We start from the raw sequence: 18,931 nt of genomic DNA, 5'->3' as shown, positions 1-18,931 counted from the left end.
GGTTAAGTTTAATTCCTTCTCCCACATCAACCTTTCTACCTCAACAGTCTCAAGAACTCCACCACGTGAAGGAATATTTGGGTCAGCACTTAACATGTTGTCTGGGGAACCTGCCTTTCATATAGGAGGGCCTAGGCTCAAGTCCCCATTCCTCTTCAGATCCTGGTTCCTGATAATGTGCAACCCGACAATGGTGCAAGTACTTGGGCCCTTGACACCTATCTGGAGCTTCTGACTCCTGGAGCTGGGCTAGCCCAGCTGTGGCTGTTGTAGGCATTGTCCCTTCATGGGAAGTCTCCCAGGTGTAGTTTATGAACTGCAAGTTCTTGGGCCCAACCAGGACCTGCTGAGTTGGCAATCTGGGGGCAGGATTTCCCTGTGATGCCTGTACACTGTAAGAGGACCACAGCCCCTGGCTTCAGATGGGCCCAGTCATGGCTGCTGTGGTCATGAGGAATGAACCAGGAAATGGAAGATTCCCTCTCTAACTCTTTCAAGTAAATTACAAAATTTTTTTAAAGAATAAAAATGAGCCCAACCTTTGAGAATAGGCTGAACATAAAAAATTCATTTACACAATTGGTTTCCTTTCATATTTTCTTTATTTGCTCAGGTGCCAAAAGTCATTTGTACTTAGTAAAACTTCTGGAATTTGAATAAGCAGAATAAAAAGATAATTGCATTTGGTATTTCAGGGCAGCAAACGTGCCTGAGGCAGGCAGTGCGAAGTTTCACATGGATATGTCCAGCTGGTCATTCCACAGGAAGGAAGCAGGGGATAGAACAAACACAACATTCCCTGGCACTGGTGTCTCGCAGGCTCTGGTCACTGGCTGAACCAGTGCCATTATGATGGACTACAGATGGTACGATACGACAGGTTGGGGTACTTTACATAATGACTAAAGCGGATTGTGTAACCCCCAGGTCTCCTCAGTAGGACCGGATTGCAGGGGGGACGGTGGCACAGTCAGCTTCGTTCAAGGTTTTGTCGATGACAGGTCTGTACTCCAGAGTGACCTTAAAAAATAAAAGTGGGAGAAAGAGGATGTAATGTGTAGGCACCTCATGTTGTCTTGAGAAAGTGTAACTCTAAAATTTGAGTTATAAGCACAGGAAAGACAAAGGTATCCATTAGGACCTTTTATGGTAGCTGGATGAGAACCTAGATGCACGGAAGACTAACTACGTGAGGTATGGTAAGTGAGGACAGTGGATTAGAGCAATTACAAGAATATGTACCAGATTCTCAATGCTTCACAGAAATGCTCACCTCACAAAGAGGAGGTAGCCATCTGAACAAACCCCACAAATACTGTCCTACTGCTAGGGTTCTCTACTTCAAAGAAAAAGAGGTTTGTGCTAACAAGTCTGGTTTTTATATACTGTTAGAAAAGTGTGCCTTGGAGATAAAGTCAATTATGACTGAATTAAAGACCTACTGGGCATCCTATACCCGGTTGTGTACAGCACATAAAGATGACTGGCTGATCTATAAGCTGTGAAAGCTTAATGGCAGAAACACATTTCCGAGCTTCAATAACCAGCAGAAATGCCACACTGCTGGACAGTGCCTAAGTAGGAAGAGCCTGGAAACCTCTGCTATGACACCCACTGGCCTCTCCATGTCCCTGCCCTCTGCAACCTTGAGCCCAGGGGAGGCCAAGGGCTGTACTGTCCCTGGGCTCTCGGTGGCTGCTTCCACATATGTGCTCCATATCTGCTTCCAGATCTGTGTCTCTGCTGGATGCCAGAAGCACCACCTCCTCTCCTCTTCCCAGGTGCAGCACCCATGCTCCCCCCAGGTCTGAGTCTGGCCACTGCTACATGGGCTGTCCTTTCCTCAAACTCCCTTGAAGCTTCCCCATGGGCAATGGCTGCCAACAGCACCTAGCACACTTCAACTTCAGCTTGGGCTGCTTTGTTCGGCTTCTCACCCAAACCCAGACTGTACAGTGTGGCTCATCTGCAGCAGCACATGCCCTTCCTACCTTCCCAGTCTTGACATCAACGTAAGAAAGTGTATGCTTCCTCCAGTGCTCGGTGAACGGCTTCTTTTGCTGCCCCTGGATGGGCTTGGAATAATCATACTCATCAATCCGCACCTGGGGTTGGAAATACCACACAACACAGACAGAATCAGGGACATGGCAAACAACATATGAGCAATTCTATGAGGCTGACCCACTGTGGGAGTGACCACAGACCAGGCCCAGCTCCACCAAGGGAGGCTGCTTTGAATTCAGAGGATCCTAGCAGGTAGACACTGAAATAGGACACCCTTAGTTTGTTCACTCCATGTTCTGGGATCTCACCTCAGCCTTTCTTATCTTTCTAACTTAAAAAAGGCCAACCCAAAGAGGCCTCAGCCCTGCTGTGCACAACATCTCCTTCCACAGGTACAAAGAAACCCAACTCAGCCTAGCTGCCGGTGGGTTAGATGGTGCAACTCCACAGTGAACTCAGCCGATTTCTCCTGCTCAGCTACTGTTCATGAGCAAATCCATACCCTGGAGGGCCTGATTCCTGTGCAAAGGTTGCCACACTGGTACTAAAAATCCTGAGAACAAAGGGATGAAAGCTACAGAAAAAGACATTTTCTTGATTCACTTTTGGCAAATGCAGAGCAAATGGAGGGGTAGGGGGTGAGCACACCTTGTAATCCTCCCTGGCGTGGGCACCCCGGGACTCCTTCCGAGCTTCAGCTCCGTAGATGGTCTGCAAGGCGCACAGCATCAGATTCTGTAGTTCCAGGGTCTCCACTAAGTCCGTGTTCCAGACCATTCCTGTGGGAGCATACAAGCCAAGTCAGGCCTAGCAGGAAGTACCGGCCATCCTGCCAACAGCTACATCTGGAACCAACACTCACCCCTATCAAATGTCTTGAGGTGCTGCAGGTCTCCATAGAGCTGGCTAATCTTCTCACAGCCTTCCTGCAGCACACTCCCCACCCGGAACACGGCGGCATGAGTCTGCATTGCCTGCAATACAAAATGTGGCTGGGAACTTCTAACCCACAGAAAAGGCCATTCCAAGAACCGCAGCATCTCCAGGCTTGCTGGTTCTCTGCATCTAGTTCTCTGTAAATCAACAGAAGGACTAGGAAGTTCAGGCTTTGAGTTTATTCCTCTCTATGTTAAAGTGGAGCATGATGAAAGCTTTTTGAAACGCTGGTTACCATCGTGTGCAGTTCATTTACAGTGGAACTTTGCATTTCTAAGCAGCAAGAACGGCAGACCAGACTTCAGGTGCATCTGGATGGTGTGCCCTCCCTACCCTCGATGATGGCAGTCCCTCACAGGCTAGAGGCATGACTTGAGTGGCCTGGGATTGAGTGTGCCATGGGGAGGCAACGTGGGGAGGGCAGAGGAGGAGAAACGGGGCGGGAACACTTACTACCCAGCCATCTACCTGTCTTTCAGCGGGCTAGGGACTTCCAGTTACTTTGTTAAAGTGCCTTACATACACTTAGCGCCTTTACAGTTTATTGCTTATGCTTATAAGGAACATGCCATCCAACAAATTGGACATACTCTAGGCTAGCTGTAAAACAGGAGCCCAACTGTGTTTCCTATCAGATGGACAGACACCTCTAACACAATGATCTTTCCTTGTGGTCGCTCCTTTGAAAAGTGCCTCTACCCTACCCCACCCCTCACCATGTCAGTAGGCCTATTCCTCTCTTTATCTTTTCTCCAAATGACCAGTGTCTGGGACCAGGTCAGAAGTGAGCTGGAAACTCTGGCAGGATCCAGGAGCTGGGAGTACCAACCAGGCACTCTACCCTTGGACACCAGGTTCAATGTCTACCCAGGAGAGTTTGTATCACTTAAAGGACATTTCAGCTAACTTTCCGTAGACCCAATAGGAGTGCACATCATCAGTGGATTTTCAGGTCAGCCCAACAAGTATTACACACTAATTCATTTTCTCCTGCAGTCAGATTTCTGCATCCTATCCCCCTTCCGGATGAGGGTGCTTTAGACTGTACCACAACTGCCGACTTTGAGCAGGCTATTGATTTTTCTGAGTCTTTTATGTAAGCATCCACCCACATTCATGCACTGTTACTGAACAACATGTGTCTTATGATTCTCTCAGGAATAGTTGCAGTTGGCAGAACAATCTCTTTTAGGCCCAACATTATGACCCAGTGGTTAAATCCTCACCTTGCGTGCACTGGGATCCCATATGGACACCAGTTCATGTTCCAGCTGCTCCACTTCCTTTCTAGCTCCCTGCTTGTGGTCTGGGAAAGCAGTGGAGGACCCTAAAGCCTTGGGACCCTGCACCCATGTGCGAGACCCAGAACAAGCTCCTGGCTTTCTGCTTTGGATTAGCTCAGCTCTGATCACTGCAGTTACTTGGAGAGTCAACTAGCAGATGGAAGAGCTTTATATTTCCTTCTCTGTATAAACCTGCTGCCTTTCCAATAAAAATAAGAAAATCTTAAAAAGAAAAAAAAAAAAAAAGAAAGAAAAGATCACTTTTGCCACAGACTCACATGGTAGATACCGGGCAACACTTACAGGGTTTTCATTGCAAACACCTCAGGGATGCCCTGCTACCCACCCACACAAGTCCTGATCTCCTCGCTGGCCTCAACCACAGCCCTCGATCATGCGGAGGCAGAGACAGAGCTCCACTTTTTCTTCCTTTTGGGGCCCGAGTGTGTGAGTCCACTCTGAAGGAAAGGCCCACTATGAAGGAGCTGAGAGTGTCTGTGGCTTAGAGCTTGTGTCACAATGCTACCTCTCCTTCAAGTCTCCCCCACCCCCCAAAACCGCAAGGCTATCTCCTCCCCTCTCCCTTTTTCTGTTTGGCTAAATTCTTCCCTTTTGGCTTTGTTCAAGTCTAATTAACATAGGAAAATCAACCCTAGACTCTTAATTCCACCCAAGCTGGTGATTAACAAAAGCTTGCATATCCCGGTCTTTGTCACCCTGTAAAAGCCTCTATGTTCTTAGACAAGCATGGAAGATGGCCCCAGTGTAGTTTAATAAAATCATTTCTCTGTTAAGCATTTTCTCCTGACACCACTGGCAGACATTCTTGCAAACAACCTCAAGTTGACAGGAGCAGGAATCCCTGACATTCATGCCGTCTCGCTTCACCAGCATTGTTACTGATCTGGTTCTGCTACACAACAAGGAGCCACTAGACACATGCAGCTACCTCAACATAACTGGAAGGAAAGAAAATTAAGCGACATCTTAAATAGTGCTTGGTGGCTACCACTCTGCACAGCCAAAACCAGGAACATTTCTCCCACTAGACAATGGACAGTGCTGACAGGCCATGCCCATGCACCCAGGCACCGGGCTGAGGCAGAGCAACCTGGCAGGCAACATCCTCACCTTCTGCATGTTGAGGCGCAGCTCTGATGTTCTAATATTGCCTTCAGCAAATCTCAGCTTGTCAAGATTCATAACAGATTCTTCTCCTGCATTTGGTTTAATTGGAGGGACTTTATCTCCTAAAACAAAAATCAACAAGAAGCAGCTAGAATTTAACTTTTGAAAACACACAGGAAAAACTAGATGCAAATGTGTATCAGAGTCAGTGAATATCTTCTGTTGCTCAGTCCCACAAATTTCCATATTGGCACAAGCCCACATAACCTTCACAAGGATACAGAATGCAGACTAAATTTTTTAGCTTTAAGACAGTCCTGTCTAGAGGAGAGAATGGCTCTTCCTATCTTCAGTGACAATGCAACGGATTTGACCCTTCAAATTCTGCCAGGCAGAGATCACACAGATGTCCGGGCAAACAAGCCTCCTTGCAACACTGTATAAGATGTTGCTCTGCTTCTGAGTTTAAGAAGCTGTCGAAATGTCCCACAATCCTACAGAACAAGACTTTACACTCTGCAGTCAGAACTTCTACTGGCACCTGAGCTGTGGCCAGATCAGGGGAAAGCTGAACTTGCCACTTGCATCCTCCTAGCTGCAAACAGGAAGGAGGGCACTGACCCACTCCTGTCTCATCACAGCTATCTGTGAAGGTGGTATGTGCATAAAGAAGCAGTTAATACCAGACCATTGTATGGTGAGGACTCGGGCCTCCCACCATCCTTGCCTAGAGGTGTCCACTTGACCTCCTCATCCTCACTCTACTGCTCTGAGCAATGAGGCAAAACAACCAACATGGTCCTCTTCCCCAGTCTTAGTGGGCTGGGGAGCACGGAAACTTCCCAAAGAAAAAACCACCACCAAATCTGCACTGCCAGGGAGGACAACACATGGACAACCCTTCACTTTGCTTTGCCTTCCTCCTTAAGCAGGATTATAGTTTTCTTTTTTAACAGTATTATAGTTTAACACCCTAAATCATGCTTCCCTAAGAACCACACTGGCAAGTAAGACACGAAACATTTCCCTTTAGAATAACAACTTCTTACAACGAATTTTATGTGACTGTAAAAAAAAATTTTGCAAATAAATGAATGAGTAAGTAAGTAATTTTAAGAAAATAAACAGGCAGTAAGCCCAGCACTGTTAGCCTCTGGGGAAAACCCAAACCACATCTGTGCCATCAGCAGGCAAACCTCCAGCAGCAAATGAAGACTGCCCTCCAGCCTCCTCATACCATCTGGCTACAGAGGGAGACACGTACCGGGCCTGCAGGACTCTGCAATGCTCAGGGCACATGCCCGGCCAAACACCACCAGGTCCAGCAGAGAGTTTGCCCCCAGGCGGTTGGCACCATGCACCGAGGCACAGGCTGCCTCCCCACAGGCGTACAAGCCGGGCACAATCTCATCCTGGCCATTCACGTGCCGAAGGACCTGAGTGAAGATAACACACCTTCAAGGCAGGTATCTGCTTTAGGCGGAGAACCCATCTTCTCTCAAAGGCAGCTCTGCCTGGTTTCCCCTATGTCCCTGGCCACTCCTGCTGGCCAGGAGGAATGCCAGTGTTAGCGAGGTAGGAGGTAGGGGCACCTCTCATCTGCCACTTCTCAGAGGACAGACAATTCCCAACCATCCCGCCTGACAGGGAGATAGACAGGGACCCAAAAATTCCTTATGAACCACACACCCAACAGTTATGGATTACAGATCATCTGACTGACAAGTTCATGCTGAAAACAACAGGAGCTCTTGGAGGTACTCATAAAAGGTAAAGACCTCCAAATACCTATCTGTGACTGAGGGAGAAGGACTGAGAAGTTAACAACAAGCTGTGAACACAAACACTGGAACAGAACCACACTTAGCTCAGCCTGCACTAAGCAGTCTGTCAGATGCAGCAGTGTGCTTCTGAGGAGCCGAAGGCAGCCCCTCCATCATCACCTGCCCCTTGTAGTTGGTAGGGATGCCCCCCATGTTGTAGTGCACAGTTGGGAGCACAGGAATGGGTTCCTTGGTGACATCCACACCCGCAAAGATCATGGCTGTCTCAGAGATGCCTGGCAGGCGCGTGGCCAGCTGCTCGGGGGGCAGGTGGTGCAGCTGCAGGTAGACGTGATCCTTCTCAGGTCCACAGCCTCTGCGGGACGAAGCACAGAGCATGATGTGAGGCAAAGAGTGACCATAATCTTCCCTCAGCATCCACTGTTAGCTAGCCTGATCCCACGAGCTGAGCAAGGGCTAAGAATGGAAATGAAAACTGCTCTCACTCATCACATGTCAGTTCTGAGGTCATTATCTGCTACATTTCCCTGGCACATGTATCAGAAAGTCCTTTGTGCCATGTAATCAAAAGACAAACAAACCTCACACCCTACTCCATCCCTCATTTCTGAAACATAAAACTTCAAAAAACAAGTGTCACTATGTTGAGGTACTGGAAGCCTCTACCTTACTTTATAGAAGAATAGACAATCCAGACTCAAAGGTTGTTGAAACACTTATGGGTATTAAACACACAAGACAGCACGCAGGACTTACACAACGACCTCTGGTTGGGTGCTCTATTCCATACTGAGTATCAGCCACACACACACTCAGATGTGAAAGCTATGCATTATGCTGGTTACTCTCCCAATGCGGCTCATCAGAAAAACATGACATACTAATGTGTGTATGGTTGCCCTGAATGCATGGTTGTGCAAAAGTGTGCAATGGGGACATGTGTGCAGTGTGTCTATGGTGCATGTGTAAGCATGGTGTGCACAGGGTGAACGTGGCTGTATGTGCACAGTGCATGTACAGTTATATAGTGTGTATGCAGGCTGTGAGTATCCATGTGTGCACAGTGCATATACAGTTATGTAGTGAATGCAGATGTGTGCAGGTGATCACAGGATGTATGTGGGTATGCATGTAGGCAGAGTGCATATGGGTGTGTGTGCAGGGTGGTATGTGGCACGGATACAGGTGTGGGCCCATGTGGAGTATGCCCGCCTGCACACAGACATTCTGGAGGTGAACCACACTGACCTTCCCTCTCGGATCTCCAGGGTCATTGACCGAGACACCACATCTCTGGATGCCAGGTCCTTTGCGACAGGGGCGTATCTCTCCATGAACCTTTCACCCTGACTATTAATGAGAATGCCTCCCTCTCCACGGCACCCTTCTGTAATGAGACAACCAGCACCATATATACCTGTAAAACAAAACAAAACAAACAAAAAGAATTTTCAGGGCTGCTACATCTACATTTTGTTTTAAGATGTTTTTGGAGGACAGGAAAATGGTATGTAAAAACAATGATGCTCAGAATAAGACAGAGGAATAGTAAAAAAACAGTATAAAACCCAGATATCAAAAAAGCTCAAGGGGCCAATGCTGCGGGACAGTTTTAAACCAGTGCTTTTTTTTTTTCTTTTTAACTTAAAGATTTATTATTGGACAGTCAGATATATAGAGGAAGAGAGACAGAGAGGAACATCTTTTGTCAGATGATTTATTCCCCAAGCAGCCGCAACGGCTGGAGCTGAGCCAATCCGAAGCCAGGAGGTTCTTTCTGGTCTCCCATGCGGGTGCAGGGTCCCAAGGCTTTGGGCCATCCTCAACTGCTTTCCCAGGCATCAAGCAGGGAGCTGGAGGGGAAGTAGGGCTGCTGGGATTAGAACCCACACCTGTATGGGATCCCAGCACGTGCAAGGCAAGGACTTTAGCCGCTATTGTGCTAGGTCTGCCGACGCTTTGTGATGCCAGCATTCCATATCAGAGTGCCAGTTCCAGTTCCACTTGCTGCACACTTGTTCTCTCCCTCTGTCACTCTGTTTCTCACTTAAGATATTAAACATAAAAGCTGATGGTACAAATAGGTCTAGGATCACTCAGTGAAGCAAACTTCCAAGACTTTGATTCTAAACTAGTATGTGCTAAATGTCTCAGAGTTTTCTTTGAAAGATTTTTTTTTTAATTCAAAGATTTATTCATTTTTATTTGAAAGGCGGATAAACAGAGAGGAGGAGAGACAGAGAGGAAGATCTCCTATCCGATGGCTCACTCCCTAAGTGGCAGCAATGGCTGGAGCTGAGCCAATCTGAAGCCAGGAGCCAAGAGCTATTCTGGGTCTCCCAAGCGGGTGCAGGGTCCCAAGGCTTTGGGCCATCTTCCACTGCTTTCCCAGGCCACAAGCAGGGAGCTGGATGGGAAGTGGAGCTGCAAGGATTAGAACCAATGCTCAGGTGGGATCCCGGCGCATGCAAGACGAGGACTTTAACCACTAAGCTATCGCGCTGGGCCCTTAAAGATTTATTTTTATTGGAAAGCCAGATTTACAGAGAGGAGATGAGAGAAAGATCTTCCATCCATGGTTCACGCCCAAAAGGTCATAATGGCTATGGTTAAGCCTATCTAAAGCCAGGAGCCAGGAGCTTCTTCTGGGCCTCCCAGGAGGATGCAGCAGTCCAAGGATTTGGATCATACTCTGCTGCTCTCTCCCTCCCACAGGCAGGGAGCTGGATGGGAAGTGGAGCAGCCAGGAAACAAACCAGTGCCCATATGGAAGCCTGGTGTTTGCACATGGAGGATTAGCCAAGTGAGCCATCATGCAGCCCCCAATTTTAGTTTCTTCATATTTTTTTGTACCATAAAATTGTGGTGACCACTTTCATTGGAAATAAGCAAACTGGAGAATATCTGAAGTCCCTGAATAGCAACAAGGACAGACAACGGTTGTTGGTATACTTAATGCTTCTTGTTCTTACCACAGGCAGTTCTAGCTTCCTTATGTGTACTGAGTTATGTCTTACTGTGTAACACTAAGGACATGCAGGAACACAGAGCTCTTCCATTTTAGAGATGGGGACTTATCGAAAAAATTGAATAACTTGGAAGTTAAATTGTTTATTAGTACCAGAAGGATTATAAGGATTAATCACAAGCTTTATAACTAATGTAAATTTTTGCCTTTCACCTGCCTTTTGTTTCTCCTACTGTCATGCATTTCTGGGTGGCTTGTTCACCCTCAATACTCAGATTAACCCTGACCCTGACCCTGACCCGAACCCTGGGTTGCTTGTTCACCCTGAATACTCAGATTAACCCTAATCCTAACCCTAACCCTGGGTGGCTTGTTCACCCTGAATACTCAGATTAACCCTAACCCTAACCCTAGCCACAGCAGGTTCAAGCACCTGGGCTCCCACCCACGTGGGAGACCTCGACTGAGCCACTCCAGCATCTGGGGGTACATCTGTGGCTGACACCCGTCTCTGCTTCTCACTTAAATAAAAAAATCAAGTAAATAAATACATAGGAAGCTTTAGAATCAGAGCTCTCAACACTGAAAACTACTGAAGGAATTCAGAAGCTCAGTAATATTTTGTTGGATAAACACAGAAAAAAAACTGACAAATACATTTCTTACTTTTTCATCCCTGACGGGAATCACAAAAAAGGTACCAAAGAATAGAGAAAACAGGGCCTTTGGGCTAGGCACTGTGCACTGCCTGGTGCAACACCCAGCTCCTCTGTGCTTCCGATCCAGTTCTTGCAAAATAGGTTTGCGAGGCGCAGATGACCTAAGTTTTAGGTTCCTGCCATCTACATAGAAGACACGGAATGAGTTCCTTGCTTTATCCTCCTGGCCTTTGGCCTGGCCCAGCATCAGTTGTTGCAGGCATTTAGGGAGTGAACAACCAGATCAATGAGCTGTCTCTGCCTTTCAACCAGTAAGTCTTCATAAAAATGTCTGAAGATAAATTTAGAAAAAAGGAGGCTGGTCTTCAGCATTAGTCCAGTCTGCATCCAGAGCTCACACGAGCAGCCCAGCAGGCAGGAGACTGCCTCACAGCCGTTGTTTCTGAGGAATGTCCCTGAACCTGGGCTTCAGCTCTCCCTTGTACTAAAGCCTCTGAAACCCATCCAGCCCCAAGGTGAGCTCACCTGCCCGCCCCCCTGGGGGCTGAGCCTGTCATGGGTGGGGCCTGGCCTTCTGCCATCAACTGCCCATGCCTGGAGTCTGGCTTAATACATGACCTCGCTCTCAGGACACCAACTCAGGAAGTACTGTGTCTTCCTGAGAGCTGATACTGAAACACAGGGTGGATGAGACACTGGTGCCTGCCCCACCCAGCTGAGAGAGACACTGTGTGCATATGCTTTACTCTTGGGTACAAGCCAGGGCCCAGGGGTCCCTTAGAAGACCTAAGACGGAGATCTCAATGGTTTTGCAGATATCAGGGAAAATCTCGAGGAAATGACATTTCAGTATGGACCGGAGTTACCAACAGGAATCCAACAATCAGATGCGTGTTAGGACTTCAGTGACAGCCATAACTAGGCACCACAGGATGATGAGACACAAAAAAGGATCCTACCTGTGGGGTGAAACTGGACAAACTCCAAGTCTTGGCAAGGAAGGCCGGCCCTGGTGACCATAGCTGTCCCATCTCCTGTGCTGGTGTGAGCAGATGTGCAGCTGAAGTAGGTGCGCCCATAGCCACTGGAAACCAGACAGTGAACCAGAACACACATGAGACATCAGCCCACGAGCTCCCAGTGTATCTGGTATTTATCCCTCCACGTGTGTGTGTGTGCGCGCACGCGTGCCTGTCTGTCTGGGTTCCCAGTGTATCCCAGTTTCTCCCTTCCTCAGGGGTGTGTGTCTGAGTTCCTGGTCAATCTCAGAGGTTAGACCCTTATCTAATGCTGGCAAATATCCTCTTCCACTCTGCACCTGCTCATTGTTCCCTTGGATGTAGAGAAGCCTTTTATTTTTAACATGGTTAAAGTAACCAACAATGTATAAAGTGGAACGTGGCTATTTTCATCAGGGGGCACACAGCACTTCTGAGTCCTTCAACTAATGTCAACAGTGGCCATTGCTAGACAGGTTGTTTTGGCACATGTCACATGACCTCCCTGTCCAGCTTCTGGCTGCTGATGTAAGAGGGGTCAACTCTACGATCCTCTAGCTGCAACCGGATGGCAGCCTCCCTACCCTTGAGGGTGGCTGATGCTCCCCAGCCGGCCACCAGGGTGGGAGCTAGCTGTCACTCTTCACAGATGAGGAGCCAAGAATGGAAAGAAAGGTTATCACCCTCACACAGTATGGCAAGGCTTGCATCTGACCTGTCATCCGCTTGGGCCTCTATTTTTATTAGCATAACCTCTGGAATGCCTTTTCTATAGAGAAACACAGTGATGGTGGAAACTGGAGTCCTACCCAGTGGCAATAACCGTATTCTTTGCTCGTATGCGGTGGATGGACCCATCTTCTATGCACAGTGCAATCACGCCACGGCACTCCCCGTTTTCCATCAGAAGATCCAAGGCAAAATACTCCACAAAATAGCTGGTATCGTATCGCAGGGACTGAAAAGGGATGTTAGGTAAATGTGAGACCAACACTGAAAGTGTTACTGCTTGTGCAGAGTCTGCAGCTCCCATCCAGCATGCTCAGTCACACCAGCAACATCAAGAGCAGTGTGAACTGAGTGCTGGGACCCTATGCCCATAAGGGCTATAGCACAGACGGCAGCAAGTCCTACGCATACAGCCTCCCAGGCTCTCCTGGTCGCCTGCACAACTGAGTTTAAAGCCACTGTGAAGTTCACAGACTACTGAGTCACAGGCCAGATGGGAGCCACTGGTCACAAATGGTCACTTATCAAAATAAAACAGCTCCTCAGCCTGCAGACCTATGAAGCTGGCAGCTGAACAATGGACACACACACCACCCCAGGCAGGTCAGCACTACACAGGCCATGTCAGCTGGACCTGACAGTCCTTGCAATGAGGGCAAGCAGTTCTCGGTAGCCTGGTTTAGCTCCCATGTCTCAACCCCAGACAGGCATGCCCTGTAAACACCCTTGGCCACGAGGATCTACTGCTGTCCAGCACTGGCAAGCCAGTCCCCACTGATCTCAAAAGCAGGGTTTGAGCTCTCAGCCTATTCTAAGCTATGAAGCATTAAATCGATCAGTGCAGTATGTCAGACATGATGAAAAGCCTTAAAATACTATTTATGTTCTTAGTTCAGAAGGTAACAGGCCCTAAGTTCAAATCAATTCAAATTTCCACAGGAGACCTTCTACAGCATGACCTACTGCCTCAAAGCAGCGTTTCACAGTCCAAGGCTCCGGCTATGCACTGACAGCAATGGCGAGACAGGTCCTACGGGGTCCCTCAGCTGCTGTTTATTCAGCCCCTGAATGGATTTGCAGCTGCAGTGATAGCATGGTCCCCAAGCCCTCCCCTGGCCAGGTCACACATCCCCTATCCCAGGTGGCCTCACCCTTCCATACAAGGTGTGCAAGAGCGAGTGACCAGTCCGATCAGCCACACAGCAGCATCGGTGGGCCTGGCCGCCTTTCCCAAACTTGAGGCTCTGTCCGCCAAACGCACGCTGATAAATCTTGCCATCTTCAGTTCTGCTGAATGGCATGCCATAGTTTTCCAGCTGTGAGACACAAAGACTCCATACCCTAAAGAAGGCAGCCCTCAGGGTAATATACTTCAATCATCTTTACCAGAAGGGGGTTTACCCAGAAACCCACAGCTCCAATGTTGCAGCAAAATGGCAACACCTCAGCAAAGAGGGACCTATGGGTCAGGTGGACCAAACAGTTAATGATGGAAACTTGTTAGCCAAGCTCATTGCACCTCTGCATCCCTTCTTTAATCTTCTACTGGATGCATGGTAAGAGGGCCCGCAGCCCCCCACATTACCTCAACCACAGAGGCAGGGGCCTGCTCTGTCATGTAGTGGATGGCATCCTGGTCCCCCAGCCAGTCAGAGCCCTTCACGGTGTCGTAGAAATGCCACCTCCAGTTGTCTTCCTCCATGTTCCCCAGGGCGGCGTTGATCCCTCCCTGCAAACACCAAGCACTTCTGACAAAGCTGCGCACAACAGCTCACTCTGTCTGTCTTCTGGGCCTAATCCTCTAGAAAAAAATCAGCTGCCCCACCCCCCCCCCGCCTGCTGTCTGGAGGACTGATGTGCTGAACAGGCACTTGGAGCTTGTCCAAAGTGACAGGACCTCCTCAGTGTAGATGGCAGGGGGAGCGTTTCCCACCAGTCAACAAACTCCCAGCCCTCTAGGTCCTCAGCCTGGGCAGGGCCACGAACCCTGCCTTCCTGCAAAGGCTCACAGAATACGATAGGACAGGGACACATTTCACACTCATCCTTCCCCCTGCATAAACTTCAATTTCCCTCTTTAGATGATCCTGTTCACAGGTAATGGCAGATTCTTAAACATCTTCCTCTCTTTTCTGGTTGTTACTGAATCCTTACTTGAGCAAAGTCAATCTACTAAGCTAGAATTCCTGCCTATTGTCCTAATTTTCCTTATTTACACTTCAGGTGAGATAAACCAAGAACCCTGCAACAGATAAAAGTTACCAACTCACTTTCCCTCCTTCCTCCAGATGTAAACCAAGCACAATGTGGGGGGGGGGGGGGAAACCACCAAAAACAAACAAAGTCAGTCCCTGAGGAGGAACATGGAACAGGAAAAGTGCATCTGTGAGAACAGGAACTTGGTGCAGCACGAGTATGGAGGCCGGACACGGTCCTTCCTTGAAGTCCTACAAGTTCTCAGACCGTCCCAGGCCAGCGCCTGGTCTTACTCTTCTGGTTAAGCCTTCTCAAAAGCCAGTATTTGATTTATACAACCCTTTCCTTCTCCTTTTGATTTTTACTAATATTGCAATGCCTCAAAGCTATATTTCTTGGTGTATTATTTAAAATTCATAGTTTATTTGGGCAGGTGTTGTAGGGTTATGGGTTAAGCTGCAGCCAGCAATGCTGGTATCCCATATGGTCATTGGTCGGAGGCCTACTGCCCCACTGCCAATGTGCTGGGAAAGCAGCAGAAGATGGCCGAGTGTTTGGGATCCTGCTGATACATGGGAGACCTGGAAGAAGCTTTAGGCCCAGCCCCAGCCACTGCAGCCATTTGGGGAGTGAACCACCGGATGAAATATCCCTCCCACTATTCTAAGTCTGCCTTTCAAGCAATAAATAAATCTTTAAAAAAATTAAATGTTTATTTCCTTTTAGGCTGTGATTCCTATCATACAAATAATATTCTTTGGCACACAACAAAGCTTTAAAGCAGCCTTCATCAGGAAACATGTTCCAAAGAGTAGAAAAGAAGTTAGATATGACTTTGAAATTGGAAAACTACCTACATAAAAGGTTGTATGACCCAGAATGAAAGAAAGAACAAGATTGTAAAATCACGGCATAAGTTTTCACATAACTCCAGTTACCCCCAACTTGAGAGCATTTTCTATTCTGCATCTCTTTCCGCCATCATCTCAGCTCACCGCCATTTTCATTTACTGAGGCCTGGCTAGTACTGGGCAAGGCAGGTAGAGCAAGAATGCACCTTTCTAACTTCTCACCCAGGAAGTGCCATGGGGAAAATGAAATACTGGACAAACACCGAAAACCCCAGCATGACTGGAGCCAATGTGAGTGACAGCCTGAGTCCAGTCCTGCAGGTTACTCAAAAAAGAGGCTCTGGGCTGAGTCTCTAAAGTGAGAATGTGCTGACTACCTGCATTGAGGGGACAGGAGAGAACGCTGGCTACACGGGGCCTCACAGGCATTTAAGAAATCAACACAAGGCTGCTCGGACCTGTGCTGCCACAGTGTGTGACCTGGTGGGAAACAGCTTTGTCACGCAGGCTGTGTTAAATCCTGCCTCCGAAAGGCCAAAGGCAGCTCGCAGTCCAGCTCCACCAGCACCAACCACCAACGCGTCAAATTCATGATCCACAACCGGATACTGGGCAGAAATCTGGAAAAGAAAACCCACCTGTTAGTCACATCTTCAACTATCCTGCAGAGGGCAGTTCTGAGGTCAGTGGGCAAAAATCTTCCAGGCTGAGGGACCCACCCCTCAGAGGGCACCAGCCCCCATGGACCAAGAAACTGGTATTCAGCTCATTTCCTGACAATGTAGAGGTATACCTCCACAACTTATTTTCCAGAAAGCTAACAACCAGGAGCCTAAATTGCTCACCAAAGCAGGAAATTGAAGCAGCAATGTTAAGAGCACTTTGAAGGTGGCTTTTCTTTCCAATGAAAATCATGCACACATGGCTCACTCCAAATGCAGGGCAGACCTCCAAGATCCTCATGTACACAGCACATTGCCTGGGCTCCCTTGGCACCGAAGATACCTTGGGTTTTAGGCTGTGCTCAAAGGACTTGACATGGCTGAGAAGGTGCCCAGTGGGATTCAGGATTCAATAACTGCGGTGACTGACAAGGACAGAACTAGTGAGCCAACTTCCCGCCACCTTCGCACATATGAGGATCCTCGCTCACAAGGCTACTTGGTCCTATGCTAAGCAAGAAACCTACCATCCAACACAGCAAATATTATTCATTCACAGTTAATGATTTTGTTGCTTTACTTAATTTAAACTCAGTCTAAGTTTTAAGTACATGAGAGCTCCATACAAAAAAATATCAGTATCTGTGTTAGTTTTTGCGCCACTTGCTGCATGCCATCTGACCGTGCACCATGCACTTCACTCCAACCTGTGACAGTGAACTCCCTGTAGGCCCAGGACTTACAGAATCCGAGACTCTGGCAGATGCCCTCGTGTGGCCATCGACAGTGAAGTGGAAACCATGGGTTCCTGTCCGCAATGCTGTTGGCCGCTGTTGAAATAGAGCCCAGATGTCATATGACTTTTCCTTCCCCATCAGTGACCTGGTGTGCCCACTTGGGTTTGAGTCCTAGCTGCACCTTCTCTTGAAGCACACCCTGGCCCACGCCCCAGCTGTTGAAGGCATTTGGGGAACAAACCAATGGGTAGGGCATCTCTTTACCCTTCAAGTAAATAAAACAAATTAGAAATAAAAACCTGCCACCCTCCTTGCACATCAGCTGTAGTAACCGTGGAGGGGCCAGGTTTTAGCCCCAGCTTGTCTTCTACCCTATAGCTCTGGATGGAGCTGGCTTCCAAACTGACTCTGCACCGACTCAGAACTGAAATAAAAGAAGCAGTCTTTTTTTTTTTTTTAATCCATATTCATTTATCTGAAAGAATTAGAGGGAGAGGGAAAAACAAGAGCATTTCCACAGCCTGGTTTAATCTCCAGATGGCTCCAAGAGCCAGGGCTGGGCCAGGCCAAAGTCAGGAGTTCCATCTAGGTCTCCCACAAGGATGCAGGGGCCCAAGGACCTGGGCCATCCTTGGCTGCTTTCCTCAGACCATTAGCAGGGAGCCAGATCGGAAGTAGAATAGCTGGGACACAAATCAGCGCCCATACAGGATGCTGGCATTGCAGGTGGCAGCTTTATCCCACAACATTGGGCTCAGAGTATTCCAAAACTGTCTATGGGAGAGTGAAATTTAACATTTTTTTGGGTGGAAAAATTGTCAAGCATTTTCCAACAGATATATATACAGATAGATATGTTCATCACAGCACAAGGAAACAACCTAAGAAATAACTAAAAGGAACATTCAGTTCAGAGGAGCAGGACAGAGCAATGGCCAATGGGCTAACTCACAGCCCGTCAGCCTGCTATGAGCACCTGGGACCTCCTGCCACCTACTTGGGAGATGAGGATGGCATTCCTGGGCCAGCCCTGGCTGTTGAGTCATTTGCAGCACATGAACAGAAGCTATCTCTGTCACTCTGATTTACAAATAATAATTTTTTTTTAAGTTCAGATGACTGAATTAGAAAGAAGAATGGAGAAAAAAGTGACAAGGGTAGGGTTAGCAGTATCCTCAATGTAACAAGGGGCAGTCTGCTTTAATGACGCACACAATGATGGACAAACAGCCTGCAGGCACAACCCTGACAAGTACAAAAACAGTCCCACGGGGCCAGTTACAAGTCCTTGGCTTTACCTTCCTTTCACCATAAACTGCTCAGAACAGCTAAAAAAGGAAATGAACGTAAAAGCAGCCATAAGCAAAGAACGGCAGAAAACAGCAGAGTCGGTGAAAACGAGGTGAAGGAAGCACGCAGCCTCCTGGAGGTGCCCTCAGCACCCACGTTCAAACAAGACTCTCAGCCAGCTACCCTAAACCCACCCTAAATGTCTCTTCCCTCCTTTTACTCCTTCTTCGCCGACCTTCTCTTCCTCAGAAAAAAAGAACCAAACTGCAGGATTAACGGCTGCAAGGAATCAAGGCAAAACGCCCCGGCTGGTCAGGCAGCCCCGGTCGCCCCGGTCCTCCCGGTCCCCCAGGAGAGCCGGCTGAGGCGCAGCCCTGTCCGGCCTCGGGGCCGAGTCCTACGGCCCCGTCTGGCCGCCGGGCCACGTCCTACGGTCCCAGGGCAGCGCGACCTTGGCCCGCGGGGCACGACCTTCACCAGGACGAGTCTCCGCTCCAGTCCGTCCGGGGTCTCCGTCCCGCCCGCAGCGCCTCTCCCGCCCGCGGGCCGACTCACCGACTGGGTCAGCGCCAAGCGCCGCGCAGACAGCAGCCGCGACACCGCCCGGACCCCAGCCATGTCGCCCCCCAAGCCGCACAGCTGCCCAAACAGGCCTCGCTCCGGCCGCGCCTGCGCGCTCACCACGCCGAGGGCCTCACCCGGA

At 48.6% G+C, this 18,931-nt stretch overlaps 1 protein-coding gene across 5 annotated transcripts; it reads right to left on the bottom strand.

The window, feature by feature from the left end:
* Positions 1–583: 583 nt before the first annotated feature.
* SDHA (succinate dehydrogenase complex flavoprotein subunit A) lies at positions 584–18,910 on the bottom strand. Of its 5 annotated transcripts, XM_040977343.1 has the most exons (16): positions 18,788–18,909; positions 18,643–18,656; positions 16,945–17,021; positions 15,998–16,159; positions 14,078–14,221; positions 13,644–13,808; positions 12,573–12,721; positions 11,725–11,849; positions 8,387–8,555; positions 7,298–7,493; positions 6,619–6,790; positions 5,358–5,476; positions 2,870–2,981; positions 2,656–2,786; positions 1,992–2,105; positions 584–1,020 (listed from the first exon to the last, which is right to left on the bottom strand). In XM_040977343.1, the coding sequence occupies exons 1-16, from the start codon at positions 18,844–18,846 to the stop codon at positions 934–936; spliced, it is 1,995 nt and encodes a 664-aa protein (XP_040833277.1). In that variant the 5' UTR covers positions 18,847–18,909; the 3' UTR covers positions 584–933. The 5 variants fall into 5 exon arrangements, with proteins under 5 accessions (XP_040833277.1, XP_040833275.1, XP_040833276.1 ...); XM_040977341.1 differs by lacking the exon at positions 18,643–18,656 and having other exon boundaries at positions 16,945–17,034; positions 18,784–18,908; XM_040977342.1 differs by lacking the exon at positions 18,643–18,656 and having other exon boundaries at positions 16,945–17,031; positions 18,784–18,908.
* Positions 18,911–18,931: the final 21 nt, after the last annotated feature.

The sequence above is a fragment of the Ochotona curzoniae genome, unplaced genomic scaffold (genome assembly GCF_017591425.1).
Source record: "Ochotona curzoniae isolate NIBS_2020 unplaced genomic scaffold, NIBS_Ocur_1.0 contig_2754, whole genome shotgun sequence".
NCBI lineage: Eukaryota > Metazoa > Chordata > Mammalia > Lagomorpha > Ochotonidae > Ochotona > Ochotona curzoniae.
This window is presented reverse-complemented; position numbering and strand designations above follow the sequence as displayed.

Coding starts and splice junctions, on each gene's coding strand:
- SDHA (XM_040977341.1), bottom strand. CDS start 18,846: ATGGCTGGGGTCCGGGCGGTGTCGCGGCTGCTGTCTGCGCGGCGCTTG. Junction 6,791..7,297: donor CTACCAACTACAAGGGGCAG/GTGATGATGGAG, acceptor ATCTTCACTCAG/GTCCTTCGGCACGTGAATGG. Junction 2,787..2,869: donor CCTCAAGACATTTGATAGGG/GTGAGTGTTGGT, acceptor ATGCTCCCACAG/GAATGGTCTGGAACACGGAC.